Source organism: Rhinoraja longicauda, chromosome 12 (genome assembly GCF_053455715.1).
Source record: "Rhinoraja longicauda isolate Sanriku21f chromosome 12, sRhiLon1.1, whole genome shotgun sequence".
NCBI classification, from domain to species: domain Eukaryota; kingdom Metazoa; phylum Chordata; class Chondrichthyes; order Rajiformes; family Arhynchobatidae; genus Rhinoraja; species Rhinoraja longicauda.
In genome coordinates, this window is record NC_135964.1 from 33,799,180 (window position 1) to 33,813,052 (window position 13,873).

General features: G+C 44.3%; 1 protein-coding gene across 3 annotated transcripts in view; it reads left to right on the plus strand.

Annotated features, from left to right (window-relative positions):
• Nucleotides 1–847: 847 nt before the first annotated feature.
• LOC144598891 (H(+)/Cl(-) exchange transporter 4) overlaps nt 848–13,873 on the plus strand; it is a 66,667-nt gene continuing 53,641 nt past the window's right edge. For 2 of the 3 annotated variants that reach the window (XM_078409454.1, XM_078409457.1), the window contains exon 1: nt 848–928. Coding sequence is in view for 1 of the 3 variants with exons in the window: in XM_078409456.1 (XP_078265582.1) it covers nt 1,059–1,088 (30 nt within the window). In the remaining 2 variants the exon portion in view is untranslated. Of the gene's footprint in view, nt 929–971; nt 1,089–13,873 lie in introns of those variants that run through there. The other variant, XM_078409456.1, reaches the window with a different exon arrangement.

The following is a 13,873-nucleotide window of genomic DNA, read 5'->3' on the forward strand; positions in this document are numbered from 1 at the left end:
TGTTTTTGGCTATTATCCTTCTGCAAGGCTGGAGCTACAAGGAGAGGCTGGATATACAGTCCCCCCCCCCCCCCTGGAAGGTAGGAAGTTGAGGGGCGACCTTAAGGAGGTATATAAAATCGTTAGTGGCATATAGAAGGTGGATAGCCACAGTTTTCCCCAAGGTTGGAGGATCCAGAACCAGAGGGCATGGGTTTAAGGTGGGAGGGGAAAGATTTAAAGGGCAGCTGAGAGGCAACTTTTTCACACGAGGGTGGTGCATACATGGAACATCATTGCCAGACGAAGTAGTAGAAGCCAGTACAATAACAGTATTTAAAAGATATTTAGGCAGGTACATGGAGACAAAAGATTTGGAGGGAAAAGGGCCAGGCACAGGCAAGTGGGACTAACTCAGTTAAACATTCTAGTCTGTATGAATGAGTTGGACCGAAAAGCCTGTTTCCATGATGTATAATTATGACATGGACATTTATCTATCCTAATTAATTATTAACTAAGATAGACACAAAATGCTGGAATAACAGCAGGACAGGCAGCATCTCTGGAGAGAAGGAATGGGTGACGTTTCGGGTTGAGACCCTTCTTCAGAGTAATTTGATTTTAATTATCAACTAATTTGATTTTAGCACAGGCTGATGGCTGGAAAGAGATGCTTCCCAAGTTTTTTTTTAAAGTAATCTAAATCTTTGCTTTACACAATTAATTTTTTTCTCAGCCTTTAGTTTAGAATGGGAGTTGTAGTGTGGCAGTCTGACAGAATCCCTTGAATAAAATATACAGTCCTATTCCTGGATCTGACATCCTTGCACCTAGTCATGTGACCATTACTCTTTCCTGTTGGTGACATCACTGCTTTTCTCAGCTGTCCCCTGGAAAGGATGGCAGCAGAGGCTGTCAGTCTGCAGTAGATTGTGCAAGAGGACAGGTAGGAAGAGATGTGTGGCACAGGCCGGGACGGTTCTATGCCACAGCCGCCAGTTGAACAGATAATGAATGCTGATAGAGACTGCTTAAGCGATACCACTCACTAGTCTATTGAGTGGTGATGGAATGAAATGGAGCTGGAACACCAGCGATTTGCATATGTAAGGAGATTTAGCTAAGAGCAAGCAGTTATAATGCACCACAGTGAAGTCCTCTGCGAGAGGCAGCACTGTGTGGCAGCAGATGGCTGATTGCAGTGAAGGGTTACTGGAGAGGAAAGACAGCAGGAGACTGCAGGTTCTCAAGGGTATTGTGTGATTCCTATTCCCCCCCCCCTCCCCCTCCACCCCTCGTACCTCCGTTTAAGCTTGTGACTAGTGCATATAAGATTTCTGACTAGTTAACATATGATTCCTCAACAGTTAATGTAAGGGTCCTGACTAGTTATTATTTTCTGACTCATAATGAGTTGTCACTGCACAAGGAGAGAGAAATCAAAACAAGATATTCAGCAAAGCTGTTCATTGATGCAGTGGAAAGGAGCTCACTGGGGAAGATCAGTTTCATGTGTGTGTGCGGAGGGGAGGAGGGGGGAGGAAGGAAATCCCAGCTAATATATATGATATAAACATTAGGAATTACTGGAGAACAGGGCAGGTCAGGCAACATCTGCGGAGAGAGGGACTGAGTTAGTGTTTCAGGTGGATGACTTCAGCAGGAATGGTGGAAGTTTGAAAATGAACGAGCTTCAAGAAGAGGGAGGGGTGGTGGAGAGAATAAAGAGAGAGTCTGTAATAGGGGAAGGGGATGACTGAATGTCACAAGTGGAAGTGTCTGTTGGGAGTGTGGTGCAGTAGGTGCTGCTGCCTGGCAACGCCAAGAACCTGATCGTGGGTGTTATCTGTGTAGAGTTTGCACCTTCTCCCTGTGGATGTGTGTGTTTTCCATGGGTGCATTGGTTTGCTTCCACATCCCAAGGATGTGCTGGCTGGTGGCTTGATTGGCTGCTGTAAATTGCCTCTGGTGTCGAGGTGAGTGGTAGAAGAATTGGGGGAGAATGAGCGGTGTGCGAGAACGATTGGGTTAGACTGGCTCAATGGGCTTGCACTGGGCCATGAACATGAACTCAATGCTTTGAATGTTGTACGAAACAGGAGAGATGTACTAAATCCTGCTTCCATGCTTTGAATGGAACATGTTTACATTAAAATGTTTTTAAATGGAGCGAGGAAGGAAGGTTCGGCGTTTAATCTCTTCTGCATGTTTGAGCTCTGCGTAGGATATCTAGAGCCAAGCCAGCAGTGATCAACCTACTTGCTTGATACTGCTCTGAAAATGGCTGGAAAGTGAGCAACCATGATGGTCCTTGAACCTCCGATGGTGGTTGCTTTCTACTTCCACTTAGTTGGAAGGGAGTAGTTAAGGCCATCCAATCGGTAAAGTGCTATGGATTAGCAAAGCAAATCACCAAAGAATTGAAGGTGAATGTAGCGGGGACAAAGGTCGACAGTGCTTCACCAACCCCACCATAAGTAATAGCTTGAATTGTGAGAATTGAGCCTGAGAAGGCAAGATCCAGGAGGTGAGGTAACAGATGAATGCAAGTCATAAATGGCAGGAAAGAGATAATATTGTAAGTGTGTGGAGCAAAGCATCAGGTCTAAAGACATGCATCTGAAGGTTCATCCTTCTGAGAAACTTGTTTGTTGTTTGGAAGGAACTTTAAGGAGAAATTGACTAGTCATTTAAGAAGGGTGTCAGAGGTTATGGGGAGAAGGCAGGAGAATGGAGTTAGGAGGGAGAGAAAGATCAGCCATGACTGAAACCTGGTTAAGGGACGGGCAGAGGACTAGCAGTTCAATGTTCCGGGGTACAGGAGCCTCAGGAGAGACAGGGGTGAGGGAAAAAGAGGAGAGGGGGTTGCATTGTTGGTTAATGAGGATGTCACGGCTGTGTTCAGAGGTGACATTACGGACGGTTCGTCTAGAGAGGCGATATGGGTGGAGCTGCGGAACAAGAAAGGGATGATCACCATGTTGGGGGTTTAATACAGACCCCTGAATTGTCAATGGGAATTAGAAGGACAAATGTGCCGGGAGTTTGCAGAAAACTGCAGGTCAAATAGGGTTGTTGTAGTAGGGGATTTTAACTTTCCCAATATAGACTGGGAAATTTAGTATGAAGGGTTTAGATGGGTTGCAATTCCTCAAAAGTGTTCAGGAGAATGAAGCAGTATGTGGAGGCCCCCACATGTGAGAGGGCAACGCTGGATCTAGTATTGGGAAATTGGGAAGGACAAGTTTATGAAGTGTTTGTGGAGGAGCCTTTTGGAACCAGTGACCACAGTTTGATTAGGTTTAAGATAGTTATGGATAGGGACGGAGAGGGTCCACGTATTAAAATGCTCAACTAGGGGAAGGCCAACTTTGAGGGTATGAGAGAAGGTTTCGCTCAGGTTGACTGAAACAGGTTATTTGAGGGGAAAGGAACATCAGCCAAGTGGGATATTTAAAAAAGTGTACTGAAGAAAGCTCAGGATGTATACTTCCCCGTTAGAGTGATGGGCAAATCAGGCAAACAAACGTAAGGAAACTTGACTGATGAGGGAAATTGAAACATTAATCAAAAACAAGAAGGATGCATGGGACAGGTATAGGCAGCTGGGATCAAAGTTCATCCCTGGAGGAGTTTGGGGAACTAAGGAATAAACTAAAAAAGGAAATCAGAAGGGTAAAAAGGGGCCAGGAGATAGTTCTGGTGGGTAGCATTAAGGACAATCCCAAAAGATTTTATAAATACATAAGTGGGAATAGGGTAACTAAAGAGAGAGTGGGATCTTTCAGGAGAGTGGAACCTGTGGAGCCACAGGAGATGGGCAAGGTACTAAATGAGTATTTTTCCTATGTATTTACCGAGGAGAAAGACAGTAGGACGGAAGAAATTGGAGCAGTCACTGGAAGGATCTTGAGAGCAGTCAGGGTTACTGTCAAAGAAGTACTGAAGGTACTGTTGTGTTTGAAGGTAGACAAATCTCCAGGGCCTGATCAGATATATCCGTGGACATTGCGAGAAACTAGAGTGAAAATTGCGGGTTCAAATTTACCTGGTTCAAATTTACAAGTCGTCCTTGAGAGGTGCAGGAAGACTGGAGGGTGGCAAATATTCTGCCTCTTTTCAAGAAGGGTTGCAGGGAAAATGCTGGGAACTATAGGCCGGTGAGCTGAACATCTGTAGTTGGTAAGTTACTGGACAGTATTCAGAGGGATAGGTTATACAGTACAGGCATTTGGATGGGCAGGGGCTGATTAGGGATAGTCAGCATGGTTTTGTATGTGGGAGGTCGGGTCTCACAAATCTGATTGATTTTTTTGAAGATGTGACCAAAAAGGTTGATGAGGGCAGAACTGTAGATGTTGTGTACATGTTGTGTACATGGACTTCAGTAAGGCGTTCGACAAGGTTCCGCATGGTAGGCTGCTCTGGAAGGTTAGATCACATGGGATCCAAGGAGAGATAGCTGAACGGACAGCAAATTGGCTCCATGGAAGGAAGCAGAGGGTGATAGTGGAAGGTTGCTTCTCGGACTTGGAAGCCTGTGACTAGTGGTGTGCCTCAGGGTTCGGTGTTGGGCCCGTTACTGTTTGTCATCTATATCAATGATTTGGATGAGAACATACAGAGCAAGATTAGCAAGTTTGCTGATGATGCAAAAGTTAGTGGTTTTGCAGATAGTGAAGATGGTTGTGAAAGATTGCAGGAGGATCTGGATCGATTGGCCAGGTGGGCAGAGGAATGGTTGATGGAATTTAATACAGAAAAGTGTGAGGTGTTGCATTTTGAGATGTCAAACAAGGGCAGGACCTACACAGTAATGGTAGGTCTCTTGGTAGTGTTGTAGAGCAGAGAGATCTAGGAGTGCAGGTGCATGGTTCCTTGAAGGTCGAGTCGCAGGTAGATGAGGTGGTCAAAAAGGCACTTTGGCCTTCATCAGTCAGAGTATTGAGTATAAAAGTTGGGAGGTCATGTTGCAGTTGTATATGTCGTTGGTGAGACCGCATTTAGAATATTGTGTTCAGTTCTGGGCACCATGTTATAGGGAAGATATTGTCAAACTTGAAAGGGTTCAAAAAAAATTTAGATGGATGTTACCAGGACTAGAGGGTGTGAACTATAGGGAGAGGTTGAGTAGGCTGGGTCTCTATTCCATGGAGCGCAGGAGGATGAGGGGAGATCTTATAGAGGTATACAAAATCATGAGAGGAATAGATCGGGTAGATGCACAGAGTCTTTTGCCCAGAGTAGGGGAATCAAGGACCAGAGGACATAGGTTCAAGGTGAAGGGGAAATGATTTAATAGGAATCCGAGGGGTAACTTTTTCACACAAAGGGTGGTGGGTGTATGGAACAAGCTGTATGGAAAAAGGGAAAAAAAATCTTGCTTTTCTATTTTTCCTATTAGTTTTTGAGGACTCAAGTATAGTTTGTTCCCATCTCTAATTATCCCAACAGATTGATGGTGAACCATCTTGAATCTCCGCAGTCCTTCTGGTTCAGTAGTTTCAAGATTTAGACTCAGCAACATGACGAAATGGTGATATATTTTTTCCAGGGTGGTGTGAGGAATGGAGAGGTACTGCAGGTTGTGGTGTTCCCATGTACCCGCTGTCCTCGGCCCCCTTGGCGGTAGAGGTCAACAGTTTTGGGGCCTGCTGCATTGGGGAGTAATTACATTTGTAGACCCTGCCCGATTGCACCAGTGGTGGAGAAAGAAATGTTTAGGCTGATAGATAGGGTACTATTCAAGTAGACATAGTTCTAAAGGATGTTGTTCCCGGATGAAGTTGGGGTTGGACTTGTGCAGGCAAGAATTTCCACTGAGTATTCCATTGCACAACTGGTGCACTTTGTGGATGGCAGAAAGACTTCAGATTGAGAACATCTGATGGGAGAGCCTCTGACTCGCCATGGGATATCCTCTGACCTGTTCTCATAGGCTAGGTATTTATGTGGCTGGCTAGTTTCCAGTGAATACTGACCCTCTTCCCCAAGGTGTCAATAGCTTGGTGCTTGGCAATGGTAATGCTAGAGATTATGTGGCTAGAATCTCTCTTGATTGAGATCGGCATAGCCTGGTATTTTAGTGGCATGAATGTTACTTGCCACCTTTCAGACTCTGCATGAATGTTTTCCAGGTCTGGCTACATGTGGAGGGACCTCAAATAAAATGTAATATTAGAAAATAAATGTAATATTAGTTAATGACCCTATCTCTTGGCTAAAGATGGAAGGTGGGGTCATGGCTGAAAATTGAAAATCTGCAGAAGATGGAATTAAGAAATGAAAACAAAGTGCTGGAAAATAAATCAGCAGGTCAAGCAGCATCTGTGGAGGGAAAAACAGTTACATCTTCAGGTCCAGATCCATCATCAGGAAGGTTACTACTGTCTCTCTTTATTCACAGACAGGGATTTTCCTCCACTGCAACAGGGGCCTCCTCCGTGTCTGCTCCATTTCCCACATGTCTGCTCTCAGACACATCTGTTCCCACGATCAGGATGTTACCCTGACTATCGCCTTGTCTTCCATCCCATCACCCCTTACATTTCTCACATAATGACAGTCCTGCAGCATAGAAACAGGCCCTTCAGCCCACCCAGTCTAATGCTGACTATAATGCCTGCACTGATCTCGTTTTACTATCTACATTCCCAATAATCCCCCCTTCTCCCCCCCCCCCCCCTCCCCCCCTCTTCATTCTACCACTCACCTACTACACACCAGGAGCAATTTACAGTATCCAATTAATCTACCAAACTGCACATCCCAGGGATGTGGGGTAAAACCACAGGGAGAATGCACAAACTCTAAACAGGCAGTCAGGATTGTACCCAAATTGGATGTCAGGATTATACCCAAATTGCTGAAACTGTGGGTCACGCTCTACTAGCTGCACGACTCTGCTGCCTATATCTGTTGTATCTTTAATGTTTTCCAATTCTGATGAAAGATCATTGACCTGAAAAATTCATTGACCTGGTTCTCTTTCCACGGAGACAGTCCGTGGAATTTTTTCAGTCCGTGGAAGTCCCTGAATTTTTCCAGCATCTCCATAAGATTTTATGCTACTTTTGCTTGGTTTTATGCAAAATCTACACAAGTTCAATTGCAATTACTTGCGATGACTTTGAAATGGTATTAAGATATTCTTGTGCTCTATAATTATTTGCAGGGGTTAAAAATAAGAACAGAAATGAATGAATTTAGGGATGCTCTATGAAAGGCAATGCTGTTAAACGCAAAGTTGTGGGAATTGTTGCGTTTTAATGTCTCTGTTTATTTGTGGTTTCCATTTGTGGTCTTGCGTTGGACATTTCTGCTTCTTTGCTGTTTAATCGGTACTTTATTTTCTTTTCTGCCCTCTAGTTTTATTAGAGATTTTAAAGGAATTAGGCTATAGTGTGGAGCATATTTTGTGTCATGTTTGATACTTGGTTTGTGACAGAACCAATTCATGACCCATAGTTCTTGCATATTTCCATTATACTGTTCACTGCAAGTCCCAAGATTAGGGTGATCATACAGAGACATGAGTTGAAATCACACTATTGAAGTTAAAAAAAATAAAAAAATTAATCCAATCTGGGATAAAATATGAGGATCAGTAATGGTGGAACTAATTGTTATTTAAATCAGGAAATGCTAGAAATACTCAGCAGGTCAGGCAGCATCTGTGGAGAGAGAAACGGAGTTAACAATTCAGTTTTGATGAAGGGTCTCAGACCTGAAACGCCTGGATTTATCACTCGCCTTCATTTTCCCTCAACTTTCTTAACTCTTTCAAGATTGCTTTCTTGAATTGGTGTTGGCAATAATTTGCCAGTCTCTCTGGTTTTATTTTAGATTGCCAGGGTCTGCAGGCTTTTTCCAATTTATGTTCAATTTTGTACAAACCCTTTGGTTCACTAATGTCCTTCAAGGAAGGATACACCCAATGCGACCTGCGATATGACTCCAGACCAACATGATTGATTTTTAATTGTGTCCACAGTTCAAGAATATTCAGAGTGGACAATAAGTGCTGCTGCAACTGGTGACATCGTACATAGAAGTAGAATGGGAATTTGCAAACTGCAAGATGCGATGGAGGTGAGCTCAGTCACTGAAGGTGGACAGCAACAAAATGGCAGCATGTTTTACAGAGAAACAAGAGACTGCAAATGTTGGAATCTGAAACAAAAACTGTAGAAGAAACTCAACATTGTCAAAATTCTTGAATTAACACCCTGCACCAGCATGCTTTACAGTTTGCACAGACTGCATTCACTGCAACTATCAGTGGCACATTACTATTCACAAGTTGTCTGCTATATTGATAACAAGAAGTATTTCATTGATTGTAAAGCACTCTGGGAGTCCTGAGTTGAGAATAACATTCTGGAAAAATATTGCTTTGTGTGCCAAGCCACCTAGACATCTTTCATGTTCATTCATGATGTGGGTGTCATTGGGAAGGCCTGCATCTATTGCTTGTCTTAACTGGCCCTCAAGGAGGCAGTAATGAGCCGCTTTCTTGAATAGGTGATGGCGATAGTCTTGCCAGTCTCACAGCAAGGAGTTGACCTCTTAAGTAACAGATAGCTCATACTTCATAAGATTAGCAGTATTCCTGCTTCACAAAACGAAAAGCTTCCACTGTGGTCTTCTCTGATCATGACTTGACCTCTGGTAATAATGTGAGGTGATTTGCATCATATTGATGGACCTCGTTGCTGTAGTAGAGTGACTGAGCTATGCAGCCCACAAAGGTGGAAGATGGATACACTGCCAATGCAGATTGTCCTCCAGGCTCAGCTTAAGGAACCAGGCCAAGACTTCTTGTATAGTTCCTCTTTTGAGCACATGGCAGCTTATGTGGCAGCGCACACCACCCTTTGATCCCAGGCTTCTCGAACATTTCAGGCGATATTTCTGAGGAAACCTCCCAGGTTATTGGGATGGGGAGAAGAAAATAGCATGTCATTTCAACCACCTCCTCAGCTTCTCCACCAAGTTGTCAAAAGCAGCGAAGCAGTTTCTACAAAGACTATAGACTGTGTTCTGAATGCCAGCTTCCCTGGATAATCTATTTGAGCACAGTCTTTGTGCAGTCATGGGTGAAGTTGATACCATATTTTTGTCATGGCAATACGGACTTTGACAATAATTTAAACTTACATAGCATCTTTAACCTCTTAAAGTGCATTGTAGCTGTAACACTATTCCATTCTTACGAATGACATTTTCTTTGTGACCTTGACACATGAAAATCAGTCAACATGTTTGCTACATTACAGCAGTGAGCACTTCAAAAATGTCTTAACTGTTGCAGAGTGCTTTGGGATGTTCCTATGCAACACATAGAACATATATATCCAGACTATTCTCTCAACCACATTTACCACATGTGTTAAACTGCAATAAAATTCAAAGGTTAAACCACCGTCTTTCTCCTGTGAACAGCTTCATTTGAGAGAAGCAGGCCTGGTATATGCAGCCAAGGAATATATGTCACAAGGCCAGGGCACAACATTGAAAGCAAATGAGCTGCACTGTGAAACTAGCTCCGAAATGTGTTAATGTACGCACATGGAGCTGAAAGGTGCTGTGGCACTGTTCGAAGAAGCCTGGAGTATACTCCTAACCAATCCCTCACATAACAGTTATTACACAGTATCTGGTTGTTAACAACTTGCTCTATGTGGGGCCTTGCTGTGAGGAAATTAGTTGCTGTATTTCCTGCATCACAACACTTCATAAAAACTAGTGGCAGAGTGCCTTGAGGTGCATGCCTAATGCATAAGGCCTTTTTATCCAGATGCCCCATAGTGGGTAGAATGAGAAGTAAACACTCCACCTGCTTCATTAAGCATCCGGTTGGGTGGTTTGCATGAAGCCACTTGGGCCAGTTTGCTGGTATGGAGTAGATTTCTCAGCCGAAGCCACACACCCTACCAGAGCACAATGGCTCTGTCAGACATCCTCGCTCAGGAGAAGCCATCACCCCAGGAAGCCTGAACAAAGAATGGCAGCTTTAAAACTCTTGAGTGGGGCTACGAAAATAAATTATCTTTGCAGTTGCAAGTAGTGAATTGATTGCAAGTAGCCACAGTGCTTGAATTACAGCTCGGGTAAAATTTATGCCTAAATCAATATAGATTGTTTGATCATAATGACATTGGAATAGTTGCTGACTATCGAGCACAATGAATGTTTTGTTACAAGGAATTGTATCGAGTCAGGCTTGAGTGATGAATATCTCAGTCCTTTTCTGATGCTTGCTGCCAGTTTCCTGTACTCCCAGACGATCTACTGGTCAACAGATTTTAATATCTTGGATATTTTCCTATCTTATAAGAACACCGAGGAAGGATATTTGGCCCATTGGGTCCATGCCAGCTCCTATGGGGAGCAATACCATTAATCCGATTTCCCTGTATGCCTGTAATTTCTTCTCTCTCACATAAGCCTGTCAACGCCTCTTTGATTCTTTTTGCAATTAACCTAACTAGCACATCTTTAGGACCTGACAGGAAACAGGAGCACCCAGAGGAAAGCACAAGCGCTGAAGGAAAGAATGTTAAAATGGCACACACACACACACACCTGATGCCACACACACACACACACACACACACACACACACACACACACACACACACACACACACACACACACACACATACACACACGCACACACCTGATGCCACACACACACACACACACACACACACACACACATTACCCCTGCTTGCTGGATCCATGGGGCAGCGGCACCACCTATTGCACTGTTTATTTTAATCATTTGGTGACAAATGTTACCTACAAGAGTATTATAGAAATTAGAGTAATGTCTTTGATTAGTTTTATTAAAAAATAAAAATAATAAATGCTTAAATTATTCAGTGAGTGAAGCGGGAGAAACAAATCTAGTAAATTTTAGAAATCGAATATGCCTTAAATTGCAAAGGAGGTGAGGAGAACAGAGAACATTACAGTAATAGAGTGGAGACTGAGAGACCAAGAAAACATCTACATTTTCCCAGTTCTGACAAAGGGTGTGCAACTCCGAATGCCCTCTCTCTCTCTCTCTCTCTCTCTGCAGATGCTGCCCGAACCACTGAGTATTTCCAGCATTCGGAGCCTTTATTTCAGATTTCTAGCTTGTGCAGTTTGTTTTGTTTTGATATATTGATTACTGTTTAGAAACTTGCATTAACAAAAGATGTTTGAGGCTCGGAGCCATTGGCTGTGAGTGCTGTTGCATGGCAACATTTGAAATGTCTCTTCCTGCAGGTATTATGGCTGATCCATGACAACATTGCAGCCAGGCAGATTCTTATGAAGTAGGGAAGAATTAGTGATCTAAGTATGTTTAGTTTAGTTTAGAGATACAGCACGGTAACAGGCCCTTCGGCCCACCGAGTCAGCACTGACCAGTGATCCCCACACATGATTGAGAATGATCAGCCATGATCACATTGAGTGGCGGTGCTGGCTCAAAGGGCCGAATGGCCTCCTCCTGCACCTATTGTCTATTAACACTCATAGGCAAAGGGCCTATTTCTGCACTGCATTTCTAACTATCCTACTCACTAGGGACATTTTTTTAACATTTATACCAAACCAATTAAACTACAAACTTGTATGTTTTTGGAGTGTGGTAGAAAACTGAAGATCTCGGAGAAAACCCACGCAGGACACACGGCGAACGTACAAACTGCAGTAGTTTTACCGCTACACCACCGTGCTGCCCCCCCCCCCCTCGTGTATGTATATGCCTGCCCCACACTGAACTGCAAGCATGAAGCTGAGACCACCACCCTTCTCTGACAGCTTGTATTGCAGACCATCTGATGTAGTCACATTTCCAAGTGTCTGCCACAGCCGCTCAATCTGAATGAGCGAGGGGAAGGAGGAGATACGACCCCCCTTTGTGTTCCCTGCTTCCCTTCATGATTTGACAAGTGGAGACACTAGGATACAAGGTCAGACTGAGACATTGAGAGGTCGGTATCCGCTTGTTATTGTCTCAGTACCGCAGACCCGGCTTCCATCCTGACCTTTGCAACTTCTCCCTGTGAACACATGGGCTTCCTCTGGGTCCTCCGGTCTCCTCCCACATCCAAAGATTTGTGTGTTTGTAGGTTAATTGGCTCTGTAAATTGCCTCTAGTGTGTAAGACGTGGATGGGAAAGTGGGATAACATAGAATTGCAAGTTTGTGAACCATTGACCTTAGCCACACCAAAGGTGGACGGAGAGAAACACCAAAGAGGCAGGTGTGAGACAAGAGCGGGCTGGGCCGGGCCGGCCAGTGCGTGAAGCAGCGAGCGCCGGACCTTCAGTCTCCAAGGGACATCTTTCCCGACGGAATCATTCCAGGGTCGGGGTTAAACACTCATTGCCTGCGGCCGTGGCAGCAGACAGCCGCCTCCGACCTTGCCTGCCTGCTTTATGTATATTTTAGCCGAGCCAAGGGATTATTTTTACAATCAAGGGATCTCTGGGCGCGCGTTTCCCGGACTGTGCCGGCCATCAGCGGGTGGACGAGGCGAGGCGAGGCAACGCCTGCATGGAGATGGTCTCCACCCGCCGCCCCATTCTGCCTTTATGTTTCAATTGCACACGCCTTCGACCTGGAGGCCCGTTACATCTACTCACGTCAACCCCCATAAACTAAATACATTTTGCATGTAATAACTGGCGAGGGTGACCGCCGACCTGCTCAAATGTCCTAGCTAACCAAGGACCAGCGTTTGGCGAAGCAGCGATACTGGCCTCATGGTGCGGGTGTTTGGGATGAGAATGCCTACAGTCCCATTCTTTTTTTCACTATCCGAGGATGGCTTGTCTGACTTTAATAGAAGCTGATCTGTGGTGCCCCCCTTCAAGTGGCGCCCAGGGCACTTGCCATACCCCTAAGTACCCTGGATGGATGGTCAGCATGGACTCAGTTGGTCAAAGAACCTGTTTCTGTGCTGTATCTCTAAACTAAACTAAATCTTGTTTTGTATATTATCTGGGCAAATCATACAATACTCAAGTACAAAAGGTAGTGCAAAGAAAATAAATAGTGCAGCAAATAGTGTTACAGCTGCAGAGAAACTGCAGCTTTAAAAAAAAAGTGCAAGAGATCAGGAATTCATTCTTAGCATATGAAGGGATCCTTAAAGGAACACAGAGAAGAAGAGAGGTAGAGAGATGCAGAGGATGAATTTTGGAACTCATGAACAGATACAGCCAAAGGTATGGCAGCTATTGGTAGAGCAAAATAAGTCAGAGACACACAAGGCGCTGGAACCTGTTGCTGGGCTGGGAAAGGTGCAGAGACAGACAGGGAGGTGCCTGTGGTTAGATAGTCAGCTCTTTCTATTTACAGGCGGTGGTTGGGATTATTACATCTTTAACACCTGATTACAGCATCGGAACATTCTTCTGACACAACTCACTCCTTCAAAGAGAGGGACTACCCACTTATCTCAGACTGGTTAGACAAGTGTACGGCTACAAGAGCAGAGAGGTGTTCAGGTCTGTTACTTGGGCTGTCAATGTTGTTACAGGTTTAAGCTTTGGTGAGGATCAGAGTGATTATTTCAGACTGGTTAATAGCTCTTCACAAAAGGAGGGGGAAAATTAGAGGAATTAAGGACAACCCCATTAAGTATTTGTATGATGGTATTACTGTTAATATTGTTGTGACGTGCATATTCCGCTGGTGTTATCGACCACTGGCTCCACTTGTCAATTCGTGAAGGGAAGCAGGGAATACAAAGGAGGGAATTTATCTCAAAATAAGTAAGCATGAAATGGGCTCTGAGAGATTGGAAGTGGCCCAGTGTCATGCATGGACACACTTGGCAAGAGTGAGCCAGGTGGCATTATTGCTATGGCCAGAGTGAATACCCATC